This window comes from Capra hircus, chromosome 28, assembly GCF_001704415.2.
Source record: "Capra hircus breed San Clemente chromosome 28, ASM170441v1, whole genome shotgun sequence".
NCBI classification, from domain to species: Eukaryota; Metazoa; Chordata; class Mammalia; order Artiodactyla; family Bovidae; genus Capra; species Capra hircus.
This window is the reverse complement of record NC_030835.1, coordinates 31,719,713-31,742,382: the sequence shown is the minus strand read 5'-3', so window position 1 is coordinate 31,742,382 and position 22,670 is coordinate 31,719,713. Positions and strand designations below refer to the sequence as shown.

At 47.0% G+C, this 22,670-nt stretch overlaps 1 protein-coding gene across 2 annotated transcripts; it reads left to right on the top strand.

The window, feature by feature from the left end:
- On the top strand, window positions 8,785-12,992 carry FXYD4 (FXYD domain containing ion transport regulator 4). 2 transcript variants are annotated; one of them, XM_013975553.2, is made up of 8 exons: window positions 8,785-8,865; window positions 10,508-10,571; window positions 11,257-11,289; window positions 11,403-11,426; window positions 12,111-12,185; window positions 12,290-12,326; window positions 12,573-12,610; window positions 12,796-12,992. In XM_013975553.2, exons 2-8 carry the CDS (start codon window positions 10,532-10,534, stop codon window positions 12,813-12,815), a joined length of 267 nt encoding a protein of 88 aa, XP_013831007.1. In that variant the 5' UTR covers window positions 8,785-8,865; window positions 10,508-10,531; the 3' UTR covers window positions 12,816-12,992. The 2 variants fall into 2 exon arrangements, with proteins under 2 accessions (XP_013831007.1, XP_005699095.1); XM_005699038.3 differs by having other exon boundaries at window positions 8,785-8,889.

Sequence of the window (22,670 nt, the reverse complement as noted above, 5' to 3'; positions counted from 1 at the left end):
TTTTCAGCAGCAATGCCTCTTGTTTCCCAAGGTAGGTATGCCAATTTAGAAATCAAACTGAGATCCTGTGCACCCCACTGTGCCCAAGCCTAGGAGCTTTGAAGGTCTTAGTCACCATGGATGAAAAAGTAGAATACAGCAAACTCCACCCATTTCTAGTGGCAAAACTGGTTCTCCAAGTGCTGCGTGCAATGAATGCGCGGAGCAGGGAGCAGGGATGGCTTCAGACCCTCACTATGGAAAATGCCACTGTTGATCATTAGAAGTTAATATATTAATATTTTACTAGTTTATTAAGAACTTGAAGACTTTATCCATGAAATTACAAGACTTTCTACATGACAGGAGGAAAAAGTGCTACACAACTTTTAAAATATGATTTCCCATTGTTTACTAATCTTCAACTTCAGCAGTCATTTTAATTTGGTAAACATTTCTGGGAGGAACTTGTCATCCTGTTATGTAGTCTGATTGGAGTAGAACTCTTTGTTTATTGGTAACACTGCCTAACATATAACTGCAAAACATTAGGGGACTTTTAAATGAGCTACTGTAGTGGAGACAACAAAGACTTTGTCAAGCTTTGATTGCTTTTGAATCCAGAGTTCAGGTGGCCACAGATTCAATGCATTCTTTATCCTCCAGGCAAGGTTCTAGAAACTACTGACATTCATAGTCATATTCAGTGCTAACAAACACAGTTAAGACCCCTTCTCCAAGCCTAGTGTCTTTGGTCTGCTGAACTACTGTTTTCAGCTTTGCAACTGTAACATTCAATGCCAGTAAAAACATTCTTGTATTCTGTTATTGCCAAATAAGTAAGTAATGCTGTTTATCAGACACTTAATCTTATTATAACTAACTTATACAAAGATGTGGATAAACAAGTTTGAAGGAGAGACATTTCTTGGAATGAGAGCAACTTGATCTAGATAAGAGACCCTTTTCATAAATTATGCTCTAATCTGAAATCTGGGTATGTATTTGACTTCATTGGCTCGGTTTAACAAGGGTGAAATGGGCCAAAGGAAATTTATGACTATGTCAACACAAATATTTTTAAACCTGTATTTCGAACACTGGCCAACTCTAACCTTCTAAGAAGGCAGTCTCTCTCCTCCATCACTATATAACTTAGCTGCTTTATGTGTCTTCACTATACTCATCAATGTCAGTCAATACTTGAAATATTATACCACTTTTTTTCTCTTTCCTACTCATCCTCATCATGTCAGCTGTTCAAGGCAGAAGCTTTGCATTACCCAGTTGGCACCCTCAGTTCCTGGAAAAAGTGCCAGAACAGTAGTAAAATTCAAGACAGACATTGAATCAGTGAATACATATCAAGTAATTATATTAGAATGAAAATACTTTGAAAGATTTAAGATCAAATTATAGCATTAAATTTAAAAAAATCGTAGGGACTTCCCTGGTTATCCAGTGTGGTTAAGACTACCCTTCCAATGCAAGGGACACTGGATCAATCCTTGGTTGGGTAACTAAGATCCCACATGCTGTGTGGTGAGGCCAAAAATAAATACATAAATAAGTACATACTTCAATTTAAAAAAAAAGCACAGTACACATAGTACATGCATGTACATGCATGCTAAGTTGCTTCAGTCATGTCTGAAACTCTTTGCGACCCTATGGACTATAGCTTGGCAGACTCTGTCCATGGGATTCTCCAGGCAAGAATACTGGAGTGGTTGCCATGCCCTCCTCCAGGGGATTTCCCAACCCAGGGATCTAACCCACATCTCCTGTATTGGCAGGCGGACTCTTTACCACGAGTGACACCTGGGAAGCCCAGTACAGATACAGTAATACCAACTTTCCCACAATTGGCATGTTAGTGAAAATACACGTTTATGGACACAAAATATCTAAACAGGCATCAGCCTAAAATTCACATATGCATGCACACCAAAGAGAAATACACACACTCACACACACACATAATATATCTCCAATACACAATCTAAAAAACACTGAAATTGTACAGTTTAAATGGAAGAATTGTTTGGTATGTGAAATCAAAGCTGTTTTTAAATCACATTCAAAATAAAATCACATGCAGTTTAACATGGAGAGTGGTGGTTAAAAGAACTGGTTCTGGAGCTGTCATTTCCAGTTGTGAGGTTGGATGCTTCTTTTTTTTTTTAACTTCATTTTTAACTAGAAAATAATTGCTTTATAATATTGTGTTGGCTTCTGCCAACTTCAATCAGCCATAGGTATACATACATCCCCTCCCCCATGAACCTCTCTCCCACCCGACTCCATCCCACCCCTCTAGGTTAGCGCGCTGAGGTCCCTGTGTTATACAGCAGCTTCCCAGCATGCTTCTCTTAATCTCTTTTCACCTAGTTCCCTCATCCTGAAACAAGGTGAGAGCCTTCTCTGGAAAGGTTGCGATGATGACATGAATTAACATGGGGAAAGTGGTGGAAAGTAGCCTGCCAGGTAGCAAGCACTCACCAAGGCTGCCACTGTGGATATACCCAGAGTGAGGGGTGCTAGTCCCCTTACCCTTAAGAAGGTCATCATCTGAGGGGGATGACACCCGTCAATAGATAATTCCCATTATGATGTGCTCAGTGGTGGCCTGTGGGACCAGGTGGATAAAGGAGTGACTTTTTAGGGAATTCTGAAATGAGACAGGGTTGGCTATGGGGGAGGTGACACAATGGAAAGGTTTATTTCACAAGTGGTTGACTGGGCGGTGTGTCCAGGAGGTACTTCAATAACGAGGTCGAGGGCTCAGGAGTATGGTTGAGAGACACGAGCAGCAGTTGGACAAGAGACCCCTGGGGGAGCTCTAACAGAAGCTGAATGAAGGGTCGGTGAGAAATGACATCTCCCGGTATCTGTTTTGGGAACCCTTGCGCTTCTCTCCTCTCGCACAGGTTTTCATCAAGAGCCTTCTCAAATGCAAATCTAACAATGTCTCTCCCCTGCTTGAAGCCCTCCCTCCCAAGGTCTACTGCCGGCTTTCTGGCCTCACTCCCTGCGGTTAGCCTCCACGGCTCGTCCCCCTCCTCCCTGGCCTCCTGAGCTCATCCGATGCTCTGTCCCTTCACCTCAGCTATCCCTCACAGCCTCTAAGGACCCAGGTCCGAAAGACTACGGCCATCTCGGCGGCAGGAACGGATAAACCGGTGAACAAAGGCTCCAGAAACAACCAGAACCCGGACCGTTACTGGCTGACGCAGAGGAAGGAAAACTGCGCACGCGTAATAGGACGGCTGCTTGACAGACACTCGCGAGAACCCAAGTAGGGCCGATCCGCACGGGGATGAGCGGGACCGCTTCCACGCCAGAAAAGCCCTGCCCACACGGCCTGGGCCCGCGCCTGCGCCTCACAAGCGGCTTTGCCCAAGGCCCCGCCTCATCTCCCTTTCCTTGGTGCCGATTGGCTGGAAGTCATCACAGTCGTGCTCTGAATGGCTGTTTCTCGGCCCCCTGCACGAGGTATAGTAGTGGGCACGGATGGCTTCTTGGAAGGACATCCTAAAAGTCAATGAAGTCTTTTTGGCCGGAGTTGGCCGAAGAGAGCCAGGCAGTCACTGACTGTCGCAGAGAACTTCATATCCCCATTCTTGAGACACTCCCCCACATCGTTTCAGTATCCCCTAGTCTGGAAGGCTCTTAGATCGCGCAACGTGACGGGCCCATCCTGCCGCCTCCCAAATGCGCAGGAGTCAGCCTAGACTGAGATCCAGGAAAAAGCCCTCAAACTGCCGCTACCCTTCAAATGGCCTTCCCTGCACTCATTCACCTCTTTGTCTTACACCCATTCACCTCCTGCTCTCGCACTGGTGGGCAGGTGGGCGAAGTCAGGCTTCCTTCATCCACACGGTCCTCAAAGAAAGTGAGACCCAGGTCTGTGAGCGAGGAGCCCAGCACCCTGAGCACACAGAAAGGGACCTGCTGAACATGTGAACTGGACTTCACATGAAAACAGCCTTCACTGCCAGTCCAGCCAATGAAGTTAAATACATACCCAGATGCGAAAGAGACAGGAATAAGAACAGGGGGGCTCCTGAGGGAGACAGCACAGAAGGGGTCCAGGTGGGAGTTCAGTATTTCTGACAACTAGAAGCTTCAGAGATTTCCTTTATCCTTGTTCTCTCATGAATGAGGTCTTTTCTCTCCTCTACCAGATTCATCAAAATAGACAATCTCAGCTTTCTACTGACGCCTGTGACATTCAGTCTATCTTCGAAGGCAGGAAAAAAAACACTTCCACTCTGTGCCAGGCATAATAAGTGCTAGCCACTTCCCTTTTATCTCTGGCCAACCTTAGCTAATTCCTGTTTTAGTATCTTTCTTCAGAAAAATTAATGACTTTCAGGATGCATCTATGTTCTCCACAGAGTAACTGGTAATGCTTTGGGAAGGGGAAAAGTATAGTTTGGGAGTATGAAGAGCTTTAGCAGTGATTAACATGAGCAGAAGAGAGAGTCCTGGCGTGAGTGCTGATTTTCAGGTGGCCACTCTTGGCAACAGACTTCCCTTGTTCCACACAAGGTCCTTTGTATCATTTGCAGCACTGAAGTCCTAAAGGGGAAGGGAGAGTTCAGAGCTGGATCTTGCTGCATTCTCTCTTTTGATACCTCTAGGCTCTCATCTGCATCCATCTGACTGAGGCTGGTTCTCCATCACCCACTCCTCTGAACCTTTCATCATCAGAGGTTTGATTTCCCTGTAGGTCTCAGTTCCTCTCACCAAGCTCCCCATCTGGTAGATAAGAAATCAGGCCCAAATGGATGGTTCCAGAAATTCTGATAAGGAATGCATGCCCAAGAAGCTGGGCAAGTGGCCAGATCTTGAAAATGACTTCCTGAAAACAGCCTTTACTGCCAGTCCAGCCCCTCAGGAATCACATCTTGAGAGCAATTGTTCATCCTAAATACTCCAAACAAATGAGACATCTTTTTTTTTTTTTTTTGTGCATGAGGTTTGGGAGATCTTTTCCAAATTTCTCCCAAACCTCATGCACAAAAAAAAAAAAAAAAGTGTCTCATTTGTTTGGACCCGGGCACAGGACTGGGAAAGGTCCATTTTCTTTCCAATCCCAAAGAAAGGCAATGCCAAAGAATGCTCAAACTACCGCACAGTTGCACTCATCTCACACGCTAGTAAAGTAATGCTCAAAATTCTCCAAGCCAGGCTTCAGCAATACGTGAACCGTGAACTTCCAGATGTTCAAGCTGGTTTTAGAAAAGGCAGCAAACCAGAAATCAAATTGCCAACATCTGCTGGATCATGGAAAAAGCAAGAGAGTTCCAGAAAAACATCTATTTCTGTTTTATTGACTACAACAAAGCCTTTGACTGTGTGGATCACAAGAAACTGTAGAAAATTCTGAAAGAGATGGGAATACCAGACCACCTGACCTGCCTCTTGAGAAATCTGTATGCAGGTCAGGAAGCAACAGTTAGAACTGGACATGGAAAAACAGACTGGTTCCAAATAGGAAAAGGAGTACGTCAAGGCTGTATATTGTCACCCTGCTTATTTAACTTCTATGCAGAGTACATCATGAGAAATGCCAGGCTGGAAGAAGCACAAGCTGGAATCAAGATTGCTGGGAGAAATATCAATAACCTCAGATATGCAGATGACACCACCCTTATGGCAGAAAGTGAAGAGGAGCTAAAAAGCCTCTTGATGAAAGTGAAAGAGGAGAGTGAGAAAGCTGCCTTAAAGCTCAACATTCAGAAAACGAAGATCATGGCATCTGGTCCCATCACTTCATGGGAAATAGATGGGGAAACAATGGAAACAGTGTCAGACTTTATTTTTGGGGACTCCAAAATCACAGCAGATGGTGACTGCAGCCATGAAATTAAAAGACGCTTACTCCTTGGAAGAAAAGTTATGACCAACCTAGATAGCATATTGAAAAGCAGAGACATTACTTTGCCAACAAAGGTCCGTCTAGTCACGGCTATGGTTTTTCCAGTTGGTCATGTATGGATGTGAGAGTTGGACTGTGAAGAAAGTTGAGCGCCAAAGAATTGATGCTTTTGAACTGTGGTGTTGGAGAATACTTTTGAGAGTCCCTTGAACTGCAAGGAGATCCAACCAGTCCATTCTAAAGGAGATCGGTCCTGGGATTTCTTTGGAAGGAATGATGCTAAAGCTGAAACTCCAATTCTTTGGCCACCTCATGTGAAGAGTTGACTCATTGGAAAAGACTCTGATGCTGGGAAGGATTGGGGGCAGGAGGAGAAGGGGGCGACAGAGGATGAGATGGCTGGATGGCATCACTGACTCGATGGACGTTTGAGTGCACTCCGGGCGTTGGTGATGGAGAGGCCTGGTGTGCTGCAATTCATGGGGTAGCAAAGAGTCGGACATGACTGAGCGACTGAACTGAACTAAACTGGGAGATCTTAGTTCTCAGGATTGAACCTGGGCCCCTCTCATTGGGAGCTTGGAATCTTAGCCAGTGGACCACCAGGAAAGTGCCCCGAGACAATTCTTAATAATATTCAAAGCTTGTAAAGTTTTCTACATGCACCTTCATGATCACTTATAAACACTGAGTTTAGTATATCTAAGAAACTAAATTCATTAGCTTGGGAACTGATTTATGCTGCTTCCAGTGTGGAAAGCATTGTTGCCCTCCACTGAGTGTGTGGCCAGCCTTTGGGGCCTCTCGGAGGGGACAGAAGCAACACTCAGCCTTAATGCATCTACACCGAACTCTGGCAAAAGGGGGAGATGAGGTGGTAACTCACGGTGTGCTCACAGAAGTTACACACAGGTAGCTGGGCTCCTTCTCCCTGGTTCTGTCCTGGGCTCAACCTGTCCTCTACCTTCAACCAGTGGCAATAACACCTGACACAGGTGAAGTTTTCCTTCTACCTGTTAAAGGTGATAATATCTCATGGTGATATGGATGGGAATGGAGGATCCCTCAAGTGGGCAGCAGCTTCAGAATGGAGTAAAAGTGCTAGAACCTTCTGGAGAAGTGGATCTGAGGTCGTTTTCATACTTCCTAGAGATCTATCCAAGCACTAGGGACTTAAACAGTCCTCTTCCTACAAATACTTGCTTTCTTGCTGTTTATTTCTCACATGCGGAGTGGGAAAACTTGAGCTGAGTTTCCACTCTGCTACCATGGCATACAATGTGACCTTGAGCAAGACTTTTATCTTCTCTGGAGCACAGTTTCTCTCATGCTGCAGGGCTCACTGTGTGTATACAAAGGCCATTCCCAGTTACACAGATAGCTCCTGTGAACTGAGCAGCATAATCAGATGTCATCATCACAGCATATACTCAGAGTCAGCTCAGTCATAGTTCCCACTTCATGGATGAGCAAAGAGGCTGGAAGAGGTAAATTGTTCAAGTGCATATAGCAAGTAACTAACAAAGCCTGGGGTTGACTTCAAGGTATGCACTGTTAATGGTTTTTCTGAATCTTGAGTTTCACAGACTCTCCTTACATGGGGCCTGGGAGGCATTCATTCCACAAATACAAATTGAGGACCAGCCATGGGTCAGCCCCTCGCCCCTGCAACAGCTCCACCCCAAACCTCAGGTAAGTCCTGTTGTTACTGCAGTTTAGAGGAGAGGGAAGGCTTGGAATGAAGGCGCTGATTGAGATCACTCAGTGAGCTACTGGCAAGCTGGGGCCAGCTCTTTCTGGCCCCAGAGGCCCTGATATAAACTCTGTACAAACTGAATCAAGAATAGGAAGCACCATGGAAGGTTTTCATGAGGAGGTGCCACATGTTTGCACTAGGAAGGTCCTCTCTGAATCCTTCCCACCCCTGTCTTTCAGGGCTTTGTCCTGCCCTCTGACCCTTAACACTGTGATCCACTGATGGCTTCCTGTCCTCAATGACTCAACAATTCAATCAAAATCTATCAGTATCCATGACTGGGCATTGGGAGGGAATAGGGAGGCAACAGTCCTGTTTCAGTTGGTCACCATGCATTGGAGAAGAGGGTGAAGAGAGAGGAATTAGGGAGGGGAGACAGGATAATAGACAGGCCTGGAGTCATCCAAGGTCAAGAGCATAGGTAGAAGGCATGTGGGGGGTGAGGGACAGGAAGAGAATTTGGCCAGGGATGGGGTCCACAGAGGGAGGTGGCCCACTCCTCATCTTGGGGCTGGTGGTCCTCCTCCTGCCCCCGACCTGGCCCCACCACCCTATCTTACACCCCTGCCCCCAGGCAGTAGGCAGGAACTGAGGACCTGGGGGGGTGGTTCTGATTCCAGCTTCTGTCCCCCTCCACCCGCACCTAAGTGGTTGTCAGGGCTGGTCAGAGGGTGGGCCATCTTAAGGGGTGCCCATCAGCCCCATTTCTTCGCCTCAATGAAACCAGTCCAAGGAAAAGCAATGAGCCCACTGAGCAAATGGAGCCTCAAGGCCAGACCCTGACTCTTCGTTGACACCAAGTTTCTGGGACACTCCCCTACAGAAGTCCTGGAACCCCTACTTTTGGTATAAGTACCCAGAAACATCCTGGTTCCCTCCAGCACCTTTCTGGACCTCTCTTTTAGGGTCCAGGTGAGCTAAAGAAGCAGAAAGCTCACCTTCTCTTCATGAGAAGGGTCTGGGGCCCAGCCCGCTCCCCACCATTGCCTTAGACTCTGAGCGGGCCTGGGTCTCTCACTCCGCTGTCCGCCAGGTGTGGCAGTCTCCTTTAAGAGCACACTGGGGAGAGGGAGCTGCAGGAATCCTTCCAGATTCTCAAGGAATCTGACCAGTTCCTTCTGCCTGATAGTATTGTTGCCCTGGGCAGGCGGGGCCGCGGGCTTAAAAAACCGGAACCCACCTGGGCTGGACTCAGCCCTAGAAGCCTCCTCAGACCAGCTCTCTGCACCCAGACGGCTATCAGGTGAGCTCAGGAGAAGGCTCTCAGGTGAGCAGGTTTCTGCTAGGACTTCAGGACTCCTAGGCAGAAGGGTGGAGGTGGAGGGGTGATCTGGAGTACCAGTCTGAGGAAGGGTATGGTACCTGCATAGGTATTCCCAGTAACAGATGTGTTTGGGGGTTTGGAGGACTGGAAGCTGCGTGCCCTTTGAGCACCATCATGCGGAAGGTGAACTGGGGGCTGGAGGAAACAGGAAGCAGTCTTTGGCTAAAGAATAATGGGGAGTTGCGCCCCTTGTGATCCAGGAGTTCCAGGGTGATAGAAGGGGCAGGGAGAAACAGAGGCCAATGAGGGCCCGGTTTACAAATTGCTCAAAGCCAAAAGACCCCCATATTCTGAAGGAACAGATTAATAGTCCTGACTTCCTACTGCAAAAGGATCCATGTACTTGTGTATTTACTTACTGTAACATGTTTCAGTACTTATTATGTGCTTGGCACTATTCTTAGGCTCAACATATAGTAACTCATTCAATTCAAACACAACTTTAGGAGGTTCTTATAATTATCCTCATTTTTACAGGGCACTGAAGCACAGACAGGTTAAGTAACCTAGCTGAGTCACACAGCTATTAAGTGCTGAGAGGAATTCTCCGGCTAGCTGGGCCCAACACATAATAACTGGGGTTGCAATTTGGAACACTGACAATCCCTATGCCTGCCTGAGGCTAATAATAGGCAGAAAGCTGGGAGCGTCTTATCTCAAGGACACAGCCACCCTAGGGACTAATAAATGAAGACAGAAATAGTTCCCACCCTAAGGAGAAAGAAGGGGCCATGTCCCAGCCACCAGGCACTTTTCCGCTAATAGAGTGGAATTTGAGGCTACCTGGAGCATGGTCCTTGGCCGGGGCTGGGGTGGGAGGCATTTGCCTGCACCCAGCATCTGCCCCCAACTCTTCCACTTCCCCGGTCCCACTGCTCACTCAGAGGAGTTCTGGGCATGCCATGTGTGTGCACACTCAGTTATGTCTCACTCTTTGCGACCACATGGGCGGTAGCCTGCCAGGTTCCTCTGTCCATGGGATTTCCCAGGCAAGAATACTGGAGTGGGTTGCCATTTCCTTCTCCAGGAGATCTTCCCAACCAGGGGATCAAATCCGCATCTTCTGCACTGGCAGGAGGGCCCTTTACCACTGCACTCTCTGGGAAGTCCGGGCATGTCCTAGCTGGAGGCTGTCTCGGACTTCAGCCTGGTAGTGCCCCAGGCCCAGATCTTTGGAAACAATACAAGTCCTTTGAGCTGGGGGTCAGGAAGGCAGGCACCAAAGCCTGAGTTAGAGCAGTAGCCCTCCTCCTGAAGGTGTGTCAGACATCTTATTACCAGATTTTAACAAAACCTCATATGGGTTGGCCAGAAAGTTTGTTTGAGTTTTTCCATTAGGTGATACAGAAAAACCTGAACAAATTCCTTGGGCCACCCAATATGTGCAGGCATCGCTCTAAGTATTAGCGGTATTACTATTATTAACTCTAGACAAGGACACAGAAATTAGTAACTTTCTCGTGTCCACCCCACAAGAAGCCTTGAGATTTGTGCCACTGGCCTCCATGAGCGTGGAGCTGGTCTGGGCTGTTTGACCCCAGCCTGCTCTCTTCTCCTGCAGACCGGATCTGCGTGCCGCTGTGTCATGGACGGGGTGACCCGGGCCCTTCTCCTCCTGTTGGCTGGTGAGTCCTCCTAGAGGCGACCCTGCTGCCACTCACCCACCTACCAAGGCTGTGAAAACCAGGAGAGTGTCTCATAAAGGGTGCCTGATGTTGAATAAATGGGTTTTCATTTAGACTGCTAACTTAAAGATAAACATAAAGGAAGTATTGAGTTGGCCAAAAGGTTTGTTCAAGTTTTCCGTAGATCTTATAACCCAAACGAACTTTTTGGCCGACCTGATCACAGTAAGGTAGACGTTCCCAATACTATCCTGAATCATGGAACTTTGGGAAACTGCAATCACCTGTTGGCAAAAAGAGACTAGTGTTCCCTACTTCTTTAGGAGGCAGACCGTTAGCCAGGATCTGGGTAGGAAGCTTTTCAGGAGAGGGTAAAGATACCAACACACCATCCCATTTTGAGTATAAGAAAGAATAACAAGAAGCCTGAGAAATAGCAGGAAGGGCTGGGATGGGGGAGCGGGGCACAAAGGCCAGAAAATAGGAGACAAAATCCTAGGTCTGTTTGGGTTGGGGAAGGTATGAGGAGGGGAACCAGTGACCTCAGGGTCCCCCCCACCCTCCGCTCTGGTGCCCCAAGCAAGGCTGCTTGATCTTTTGCCTCTGGGCTGGTGTCCTGCCTGCTGATTCATTTTGAGACCAGTATCATGAATTAACACACAGTCCCTCTGCTTCTCTCACCCAGGACTGCCTGTCTTGGAAGCCAATGACGTGATTGGTGAGTGAGACCCTAAACTGCTTTGCTGGTCCTGCCCCTGCGTTTTCTCTCTAAGACCCCACATCTTGCCTCCTGGTTCTGGTTGTTAATGTTTTTTTCTTCCTTTCCTACAGATAAAGACAGTCCCTTCTACTATGGTAAGAGCTGATATCCCTTGCCCCTGACCCCTACTCTTGCCTATGCTAGACCCCTTTGCTAGAGTTGGTAAGGGGTAATGTGGAGCCCAGTGTAGACAGAGGGAGGCTTGAGGGAGTGGGCAAGGAGGGGCAGAATGAGGATGAGACTGGGAATTAAAGAATCAGCATGGTGGATCAAAAGAACGACAGGCCAACATGTAACGTTGTCTTTGGGAGAATTTCCGTCCAGCAAGGAGGTAAGGGGCCTGCAGAATATTTAGGAAGACTCCTGGGAAAGTGGCTGGAGGCAGCTGGCTGATCTCCTTTCTTCCATTCACTCCCTCTTCTTTTGCCTTCCCCAGGACCAACTCCTTGCTGCCCTACAACCCCCGCAAGGAGGTCTCCTCTCCTTCTGCCTGCCACTGTCCCCCACACACCCTCATCTTCCTTGGGTCTCAGCTCAAATGCCACCTTTCAGCAAAGCCTTCTTTGATCATTCTTCAAAGTCTCTTCTTTTTCTGTGCATTTCTGCTTGATTTTTCTTCCTAGTACTTGTTCCCACCAGATATGACATGACGTATTTATAAGTTTGTCCTGCTTGTTGCCTGGAATATAAGTGTGTCTGTATAAGCAGGTGCGCATAACTATCTGTTGAATGAGTGGGGTGGAGCCAGGCTGATGCCAGCCCTCTTTCCATTCCTCTAGACTGGGAAGGCCTGCAGCTGGGCGGGATGATCTGTGCGGGCCTCATGTGCATCGCTGGAATCTTGTTCGCCCTGAGTGAGCAGTGGGACTAGCAGGGTCAGGTGGAGGCGGGGAGCGAGTGGGAGGAGGGTGGCCCAGGCTTTCCAGGCTCTTTGCACTGGCTGTGTCTTCCTTCACAGGTGGCAAATGCAAATGCAAGAACAAGCAGAAGCACGGGTGAGACAGGCCCTACTGTGTGTCCTCTGAGCTGAGCAGAGCAATTTGGGCATAATGTCCTACAATTTGGGAAAGGAGGACAGAGTCCTGGTTGTCCCTGGGTTTGCAGTAGAATTTGCTATTCACAGATAATCAACCCTGAGGGGGCCTCTGTCAGAGAAACCTGTTTAAATTGGTACCAGGAATCTTGGTGGGGGAAAAGGACAGAAAGTTCGAGGATGCTAATCTGATATGTTCCTTTCGCAGCTCCTTACCTGAGAAAGCTGTTCCACTCCTCACTCCAGGTGAGATGGACTTCTTTGAGAGCCTTCCTGGCACTCAGGCAGTAGAGCCGTATAATTTGAGGATTAATACATGTTGTGCTGTGTGTAAGGCAGGACTGTCCTGAACCAGTCAGCCTTGGGGATGCCTGAGGCTGAGGATGTGTATATGGAGTTTGTGAGGACCTGACCCCGCATTCTCTCCACAGGCTCTGCCAGTACCTGCTGAGCACAGGATTGGTTTCATGACCCTCCCTGCACTGGCTCCCATGCTGTCCCCTTCCCCTTGGGGGCCTTACCCACTCAGGATGGCTTTTCTCTCTGTTGGTGGGCCCTGAGGCTACCTTCTGATCAAAAGGCTGTCCAGAGCTTATTTCTAAATTAAATTTATCTTCCCCTCTGATGGACTATGACCTTCTGTGGGTCTGGTTGGGGATGGGTAGGTTGGGACGAGACGATAAAATCTTGCTCAGGAAAGTCCAGGCCCCTCAGCTGGGGTGGGGTGGGGGATGTCCCATGGATGGCTGATGCATCTTGTGGCCGCATGTTTGCCTGAAGCCCATTCCCAGCACTCCCCTCCCAACTTTGAAGACCTCCTGATAATTGATAATTGATCTCCTGCCTCATCCATGCACCACACAAGACACCTCAACATTATATCAAAGAACATTACAATTTCCACACCTTGCTTGAAGACCTTAGAAGTCCCTGTGACCCAGATCCCCATGACTTCCTGTAACCTAGAATGATCCCCAGTGGTTTGTCCTCTTCTAAGACCCCAGCTCACCCAGTGAGTGTTCACACAATCCAGGAAATGCAGTTCTTCCTTCACTGACTCAGCCCAGTAAAACTATTGTAACCCTTAGAGCAACCCATGGACCCTTCCTCTTACTCCAGGTAATGTCCTGTGAGACCCTACTATGAGCAACATCCCAAGAAGCCCTGCAGTGTGCATTTCAGAACCTGAAACCATCCATGCCACTCTGGGTCTCAGTATGTCCGAAGTCCATTCCTGGAATACCTCATTGAGAGGCCCCAGCATGCATGGCATGGACCTGTGGAAATGGCTCTTCCACCTTGGCAGCCCGTTCATCTGCAGCCTCATCCCTCTTGCCGACTTCCATACGCTAAGGTGGAAGGAGCTGAGGCCTACCCTGCCCAGCCCCTGCTCCTGGCAGAGACCCTGGGATGGAGACAGGTCAGGGCAGCAGCGGTCTGCCCTGTCCGTGCCAGGCAGTGGCTCACAACCTAGGTCTGAATCTGGGCTGATGGGGCAGCCACCTGCCTTGCTGTTGCTTCAAGCCACCTCTACTGGCAGCATGGAGCATATGCTATTGTGTCTGAACTGGACTATAGCCCGCCAGGCTCCTCTGTCCACGGGATTTTCAGGCAAGAATCTCTGGAGTGGGTTACCATTTCCTCTTCCTGGGGATCTTGCCAACCCAGCGATCCAATCCAAGTCTCTTGCGGCTCTTGCTTTGGCAGGCACTGCACCACCTGGGAAGCCCTTCCTCTACTGGTGTCCTGCTCCAAACCTTCCATCCATTTCCAGGGTGCTGGTACCAAATCCCCTAGAAAGTATACTGTGTCCAAGACCTGTGGGCTGGGGTTAGGAGGCCAGTACAAGAGATTCTAGAGGCTGAGGAGTCTGCCTTCTGGCCTTCAGCCCTCCCAGGTCCTGAAGTCTAAAAATGAGGGTCATAGATCTGTTTAGGGCCCTTGATCAGGATACATAAGCAGGGTGAGGGGATGGTTCAAAGGCTGGCCCAGAGCTACAGCCATTACTCCAAGAACCTGAGTGGAACTCGGAATACCTGGCTGAAATTGGTGCCTTTCACTGTCCAAGGGGAGTAGGGGAGCCCTAGCAGGGTGCTATGGGCGTGGATGGCTATGCCAAGTTCATCGCCCACCCAGACAAGATCCTCTTAGGTGTTTAAAGCCCCAGCATTAGGAGTCGGATAGATATCATGAAAAAAGTAAAATGAGTGTGCTGCAGCGGCGCGAGTGCCTGGGCAGCGATGGGTGATATGGTTGTCATGAAGTGACATGACATCCGAGATGAATCCTCAAAGGTGAAAGTGGAGAGGGGCCAGTCGCGCAAACATCTTTCCTGGTAGAAGGAACTTTGGCCTTTTTGCTTTTTTGAGAACCAGAGGAAAGTCACCGTGACTGGTACATAGGCGAGAACCCCCGCCAAATCCTGAGTAGGAATTATCAGAGACCCGCAGCAGCCCAGGGAGCGAGACCAGGAAGAAGGCGGGCACAGGCGCGCCCAGGGGAGGGCGCAGCCCTGACGCAACACGCAGCGTCATCTGCCCAAAGGCGGTTTCCGGCCCCGCCTTTCCGTCTTGGGGAGGGGGCCCCCGCTCCCTGAACGCCGGAGGCTGCTGATGTGAATAACTGATTGGAGAGTAAAATTAGCTCCTCCTAAAAAAAAAAAAAAAAAAGGCAAAGTCTGTGGCCTCACTTGGGGCTAGAGTTGTCAGAACGCCCTCTTCTGGGTGACCGGCAACGGTTCTCTGAGAAAATTAGGTCTCTACCACCGCAAAGGGTGAGGTGCTCTTCTGTCTGAAATTCAGTCATTATGAAGGAAAGGCCATCGCTGCCAGGGGAACCTGAGTCACTTTGGCAAGAGATTCAACCTCGATTGCCACCGGGGCGCCCAGCTCCGGAAGAGGCGTTTCTGGACGCCGTGTTCCACTTCCATCTTAACATTTTGATTCCCCAGCTCCGATTCGCGGTGGAGACCAGTTACACAGTTTTAATCTGCTTTCACCCCGCCAAACGGCCTAATTTCACCTTAACAAACTCCATAGTTTTTCTCACGCCCCGTCATCCATTGAAAGGCACCATATCCCCATACACCCTTGCTGTGCAGCTCCCTCATGGACGAGTCAGTGAACCTGGCTTTGACCAATTACAGGGTCCCACCTGGTGGTTTAGGTTGATTCTACCTGTCCAAGGCTGGGGCATAGGGCTCATGGAGAACATCTGGGAGCCTGGGTTGATAGTGGGTGGGAAAAGTCACTGCCTGCGATGGGAAGGTTGGGGGAGAGGGCCATGGAGGATAGAGTTGATGTTAGCCTGGTGTGCTGATTCCCAAAAGAAGCTAGCTCTCCTTTTTCCCTCCCAGTAGGAAGGAGGGAGGAGGATGTGGTAAAGGTCAGTCAGTCATAAGACGAGAGGGGTCTCTGCCCAGGTTTCACTGTGTAGAATTACTCGCTGTGCCTCTCTCTCAAGCCCGTTCCCCCACCCCCACCCACCGCGGGAACAGGGGCTTGGGGATTGGGAGGAGGCTGGGTTTACCTCACCATTCCTGCCTTTTGTCATCTCCTAGATGAGGGCTGCCCAGGAAAGAACCAGAGAAAGCAAAGGGTAATTTCCACTTAACTGAACACTTGGGTCATTATGGGCACTGTTAGAAACACTTCCTAAATTAAAAGACGCTTACTCCTTGGAAGAAAAGTTATGACCAACCTAGATAGCATATTGAAAAGCAAAGACATTTCTTTGCCAACAAAGGTCCGTCTAGTCAAGGCTATGGTTTTTCCAGTGGTCATGTATGGATGTGAGAGTCGGACTGTGAAGAAGGCTGAGGACTGTGAAGAAGGCTGAACGCCGAAGAATTGATGCTTTTGAACTGTAGTGTTGGAGAAGACTCTTGAGAGTCCCTTGGACTGCGAGGAGATCCAAACAGTCCATTCTGAAGATCAGCCCTGGGATTTCCTTGGAAGGAATGATGCTAAAGCTGAAACTCCAGTACTTTGGCCACCTCATGCGAAGAGTTGACTCATTGGAAAAGACTTCTGATGCTGGGAGGGATTGGGGGCAGGAGGAGAAGGGGACGACAGAGGATGAGATGGCTGGATGGCATCACTGACTCAATGGACGTGAGTCTGAGTGAACTCCGGGAGTTGGTGATGGACAGGGAGGCCTGGCGTGCTGCAATTCATGGGGTCGCAGAGTCGGACACGACTGAGCGACTGAACTGAATTGAACAACCTATGTGATGGGGATTTCATATTTCGCCCTCTGTGCTTAAGAGGAGACCTAGGTTCTCACAGGTCATCTTACTCCTGAGCCATTTCTGAAGGACTAGGTTACACTGCCTTTCTGGTATTCACTATCTGAAAGAGAATCCAGGTTCTGTACCTGCCGAGGGACTATATATATTATATACACACATACACACACACACTTTTTATTTAAACAACCTTATTTTCTGATTGCAAGCATTTTTCATGATTATCCAGAAAACTGAATAGTACAGAGATATCTCAGAAGAGAAACCAATTTCTTACTCAGCACTCAGAAATAATAAAGGCTATGTTTTGATATATAATGACAGTATTCTATAATTATCTGGAGCTCCAAGTTGTTGCATGAGCCATTAGGTCATTACTTTGTATTGCTGAGTAGTCCCAGGCAGTCCTCTTAAAATAAGGGAGGGCCTACCTACCTTAAAGAGAGTTAATACGGTTTATTCTAAGACTAGTCATTTGAAAACACTGATATTTCTGTTCCACAGAAGGTAGCAGTCTTTTACCCTCAATTTCTGTGTGTTAGCCCTTCAGTTGTGTCTGAATCTGTGACTCCATGGACTGTAGCCCAATAGGCTCCTCTGCCCATGGAATTTTCCAGTTAAGAATACTGGAGCAAGTTGCTATTCCCTTCTCTAGGGGATCTTCCCAATCCAGGGACCGAACCTGTGTCTCTTGCACTGCAGGCAGATTTTTTACCATCTGAGCTACATGTAAATACTGTAAAGCTCAGGGTAAGAAGTGAGGGCTAACAGCTAACATGAGGGAGCATGATCCTGTTATCTTGGTTGGCCAATGGTTAGATCCTCTGCCAGATCCTATAAAGGGGTTTATCACTCAAGTCTCAACCCAGCCATCAAAGGCGTATTAAGGTATGGTCAGATCTACTCAAAATGCACTAAAGACAACGTACTTTCTTACAGAAAACCCCTTCAGCTGAAGCTCCAATACTTTAGCCACCTGATGCAAAGAACTGAGTCACTGTAAAAGATTGATGCTGGCAAAGATTGAAGGCAGGATGATGGGAATGACAGAGGATGAGATAGTTAGATGGCATCACTGATGCGACAGACATGAGTTTGAGGAAAATTTGGACACGGAGAGAGGGAAGAACAAAGAAGCCGAGGAACACCAAGGACTGCCAGTAGTCGCCTAGGCTGGAAGAGGCAAGATTCTTCCTCAGAGTGAGAAGGGCTTTGCCAATGCCTTAATTCCTACTTCTCACCACCAAAACTGTGAAAAAATTAATTTTTCTACATTATGTAAAAAAGTTACATGGAAACTTTACAACTCGCAGTAACTGATGTTTAACAGCCAATTAGACTTACTGAACAGAATGACTGGAAGATAGATAAAAGGAATAAAGACATATAAGGGAAGAGTATTAAATAAAATCCAATTTACCAGTGATTTTAAAAAATAAATTGATATTAAACCTGTAGTAACGGAAAATTCTAATAAAGAGTATCCAACAACAACAACAAAAAATCAGTCTTTTAAGAAATACTATTGAAAGCTTTCTCTGAAATTGGGAGTAAGATGCCCCCTGACCCCAACTTTGTTCATCAATCACCATGTTTTCTAATGATAAAAAATGAACTTACCTAAGTAAGCAACAAGTCTAAGAAAAGAAAAAAAGTACCTAAGGATTAGAAAGAAATTAATCAAACTGCCATTATTTGTAAATGGCAGGACTTTGTACCTACAAAATTCAAAGAATCAGGACCTCTGTAGTGATCCAGTGGCAAAGACTCCGCACTAACAATGCAAGGGCCTGGGCTGGATCGCTGGTCAGAGAACTAGATCCCACATGCTGCAACTAAGACCCTTCACAACCAAATAAATTAAAGAAAAAAAGAAAATCCAAAGCCTCTATATTTAAATCAGCATAAGCAAGTGATTTTAGCAAGATCACAAAAGTCAACATTAAAAAAAAAATTTTTTTTTTTTGAATCCTGCTATTTCTAGTCCCAGGAACAAAACTTTCAGCTAAAGAAAAAGGCACCATTTAAAATATAATAAAATACCTAGAAATAAGTCTAACAAAATACGTCCAAGAATTTTTACACGAAGTCTAAAAACAAAACCATTAAAAGAGCCTCAGGATTTGATGCGTCTGCCAACACTCAAGCAACAGGGGGATCTTAGTGCAGGGCAAGCACACTAGCTCCAGTAGCTTTTTTTTTAAAATTTTACTTTACTTTACAATACTGTACTGGTTTTTAATGATAAACAGCTCCCTGCTACAGAGGAAGTGTTGATTCCCATCAACATCAACAGGTGGCTGAGCAGTCACCATGTAGTGAGACATCAGAGACAACACACAAAACCATTTAGAAAAGTGATTCCTGGATGGTGAAGCCTGCTCTGTCCTTTGGAGCAGGGCAACTTGCAGACACTCTGCAGCCTGCTAGTCACCTGGTAGTTGGGTAGCAGCACTGTTTTCAAGTCAAGATTTCTCCAAAATCCAAAAGGTCCTGCCAAAACTTATGCTTTTTGGTGAGGCAGTGTCTTTACTTTTCCGTTGGAGGAAATGTGTTTTGCCCAAGGCCTGAAGTCAGCAAATATTTCCTATAAAGGCTCAGAGTAAAAATCTGCTAGGCTTTGTGGGCCACATGGTCTGATGAAACTGGTAACACAAGAGCAGCCTATACAAAATAAATGAATGCAGATGGCTGTGTACCAGTAAAACAACTATTTGCAAAACAGGTCCAGATTTGGCCCATGGGTCCAAGTTTGCCAGTTGCTACCCAGGACTATTATACTAGACCCTAAAAATGTCCCCGACACAGCAGAGCCCTTAACTCTTCCACCCACTAGCACACAGGTGTCTTTCTAAGGCATCCCAAGTACTCACTGCTTTCTCCTTGCCAAGACCAATGAGCATATCATCAATACAGTGGATTTGGCAAGATGATCAGTCTCCAGAGGGCAGGAGTTATCAGCCAGCTGACAACAGACAAATGTCCAGGTTACAAGGTCATTAAGAAAAAATCTTTTGCTTGATGCTCACTCAGAATGTATTCCACTAGGTCAGGGGCTTCCCAAGTTCCACAGGCTTTGTCTTTCCAGCAAACACATCACATTAACCACTGAGCTGCACCTGGGGCAACTGTGTGGTTAAGTTCCTGGTTGTTTGCTTTCATCTGCCAGAATCCATCTGCTTTCTGGGGACCAGACTTGCAAATAAAAAGGGTTAGGCTTAACCTCTTCAAGCCTTGGAGTATGGCTCTAACCCCACACGTTGCAGACATCACAGAATCTCTCTGTTCACTGTCTTGGATGGGGAGAGCTTTCTAAGAGGTTCCTCTTGGCCTTACCTACCACTATGACTTAACTTCACAAGCACCCAAGCGTGTTTCTGGGTGGGGGAAAACCTATTAGCTGCCAAGGATACCCCTTCCTACTCACTCATGGAGATAACCCGAGGCATCTTCCTGTTGAATCCAGTGACATGAACTTGGGCCTGTGAATCCATATCACCTGGCCTTCTTATGCTCCCACTCTAAAAGAATTGGCATTTTGGATGCTTGGGATCAGTATTAACTCAGACTATCAATGCAACTGCATATGAGATTTGGGTCACTTCTTACCCTTGGCCTCAGAGGATAAGATGTATAATCTATTACACACACATTGCTGCAATGCTGCCAGGCCCTTCCTCCACTTCATTTGATGGTCTCTGGGCCTGAGACCTGGCTCTGTTATGAAAATAGAACTCTTGACTTTTCAATCTGCTTTTTGCTCACATAATCAAATGCTGGGAGCAAAAGCTGACGGACACCTCAGAACTGAACCTGCAGGACCCTGACACACATAGGTGTTAGCCTCACCACAGATGTGGCAGGGTCAAGGCTCCTTAACTGCCTTTCAGGCTTTGCTGCCCATTCATCCAATTGCTTCCACTTCCTCTCCTCTTCCAGAACTGGACATCTATCCTTCTCAACACTCAGGATCTCCCTCCTAGAGGTCAGTCTCCAAGCATCAATTCTAAATATTAAAAGGGCTCCAAAAGTGCTTACAACTTATACACTCAGTCCTAATACTTGTGTAGTTTCCTTTCTAAGGTTGGGTAATAAAAATTTGAAGGCCAAGGCACATTTTAAGTTTTCACAATTTTTGACAAAATTAGAAAACAAGTGCAGTATTTTGTACTGCAGGTCTATTATTAGGAATACATTCTTAAGACATATCTTGGGTCCCCTGCCATCAAACTGATTCATCAAAATGGAAACCGTTTTCAGGGCAGGCTTGCTTTGGCTTACCAGCATTTTACCTCATTCCTGGAGCAGACTTTGAGACATAGATTTTCCTTCTATCAACCACATACCTCAGGTGAGGTGACCAAGTGTTCTACCAAGAGGCAGGCAACCACTGCAGCTGCAGTGGGATTTGCAGTCATCCAGCACATTCCGGATTTCCTACCCCAGGTTCTTAAGAGCCCACTCCACGTGCTGTATTAGTCAGTCGTGTCTCTGTGACCCCATGGACTGGAGCCCACCAGGCTCCTCTGTCCATGGGAATTCTCCAGGTAAGGTGAGTTGCCATGCCCTCCTCTAGAGGGCCTTCCCAACCCAGAGATCAAACCCAGGTGTCCCACATTGCAGGTGGATTCTTTACCATCTGAGCCACCAGGGGAGCCCACTCCTTCCATATTTGAACTTTTAAATTTGCAAAGATCTACAGGGAATAAATATACCCCCTGAAACTTGACTGCTCTAATTAAACCTTAGCCTTTTCATTGCACCCTAGCTCTGGCATTCCTGGGTGATGTTGCCACTGTATCTTTGCCATCTGAGTCTGCAGACCACTGGTGGGAAGAATGACAGCGTGGGGCCATAAAATCCAACAAAGTTAGCAAAGGCCTAAGGCTCCCTCTAGTCTACCTACACACTTAATAGATCCAGGCTACACCGACTGGACACTAAAATGGGAAAATGAACACCCATCAAGTGAAACTCTCTCATGTTAAGTCTTGATAGCATTTAATGTGACTGTAATGCTGTGTATATTGAAAAGCAGAGACATTACTTTGCCAACTAAGGTCCATCTAGTCAAGGCTACGGTTTTTCCAGCAGTCATGTATGGATGTGAGTTGGACTGTGAAGGCAGCTGAGCACCGAAGAATTGATGCTTTTGAACTGTGGTGTTAGAAAGACTTTTGAGAGTCCCTTGGACTGCAAGGAGATCCAACCAGTCCATTCTGAAGATCGCCCCTGGGATTTCTTTGGAAGGAATGATGCTAAAGCTGAAGCTCCAGTACTTTGGCCACCTCATACGAAGAGCTGACTCACTGAAAGAGACTGATACTGGGAGGGATTGGGGGCAGGAGAAGGGGATGACCGAGGATGAGATGGCTGGATGGCATCACTGACTCGATGGACGTGAGTCTGAGTGAACTCCGGGGGATGGTGATGGACAGGGAGGCCTGCTGTGGATTCATGGGGTCACAAAAAGTCGGACACGGCTGAGCGACTGAACTGAATGCTGTGTGCAGAGCTACCTGAAATTTAAAATTTGCTTCCCACTGCTAGATCAACAATTTATAACAATTTGGATGTAGGTCTTCATAATATGCATATCCTGCAAAAAACAAACTCTAACCCAAGAGTGTGTCCGATCAAAATAGTCATAAATATGGGAGACTGTTCCAAACAGCACATCTTATATAAAACCATAAATTGTGGCTAGTGACTCAATGTATGTAGCACCAAAAACTAAAGACCTCTAGCTATGAATAGGTGCCACCCTGGTATAAAGGAACAGCAGGGGATTACAAACTGATGAATAGAAAAAAAGTCACAGGAAAACTGGAACTCTATGTTTCTATTTTAGTTTCTAGTCACCATTTCCACTCGTGTGTTTAATGTTTTTAAATTTGATTTTTAATTTAGCCTTGTTGTAAGAAACACAAGGGAAATCATAGTGCTAAATTTAAAATTCAGTTTAACACAGCAGTATTAAATTCAACCACCCAAGTCATTTTACTATTCAACCACCCAAGTCATTTTACTATTTGTTGGTGAGTATATAGTCTGTGCCAG

What these genes read in the sequence shown, in the direction of transcription:
- FXYD4 (XM_013975553.2), top strand. Translation starts at nt 10,532, where the DNA reads ATGGACGGGGTGACCCGGGCCCTTCTCCTCCTGTTGGCTG. An exon ending in GGAAGCCAATGACGTGATTG is followed by an intron (nt 11,290 to 11,402) that starts GTGAGTGAGACC and finishes CCTTTCCTACAG; the next exon opens with ATAAAGACAGTCCCTTCTAC. An exon ending in TGTTCCACTCCTCACTCCAG is followed by an intron (nt 12,611 to 12,795) that starts GTGAGATGGACT and finishes TTCTCTCCACAG; the next exon opens with GCTCTGCCAGTACCTGCTGA.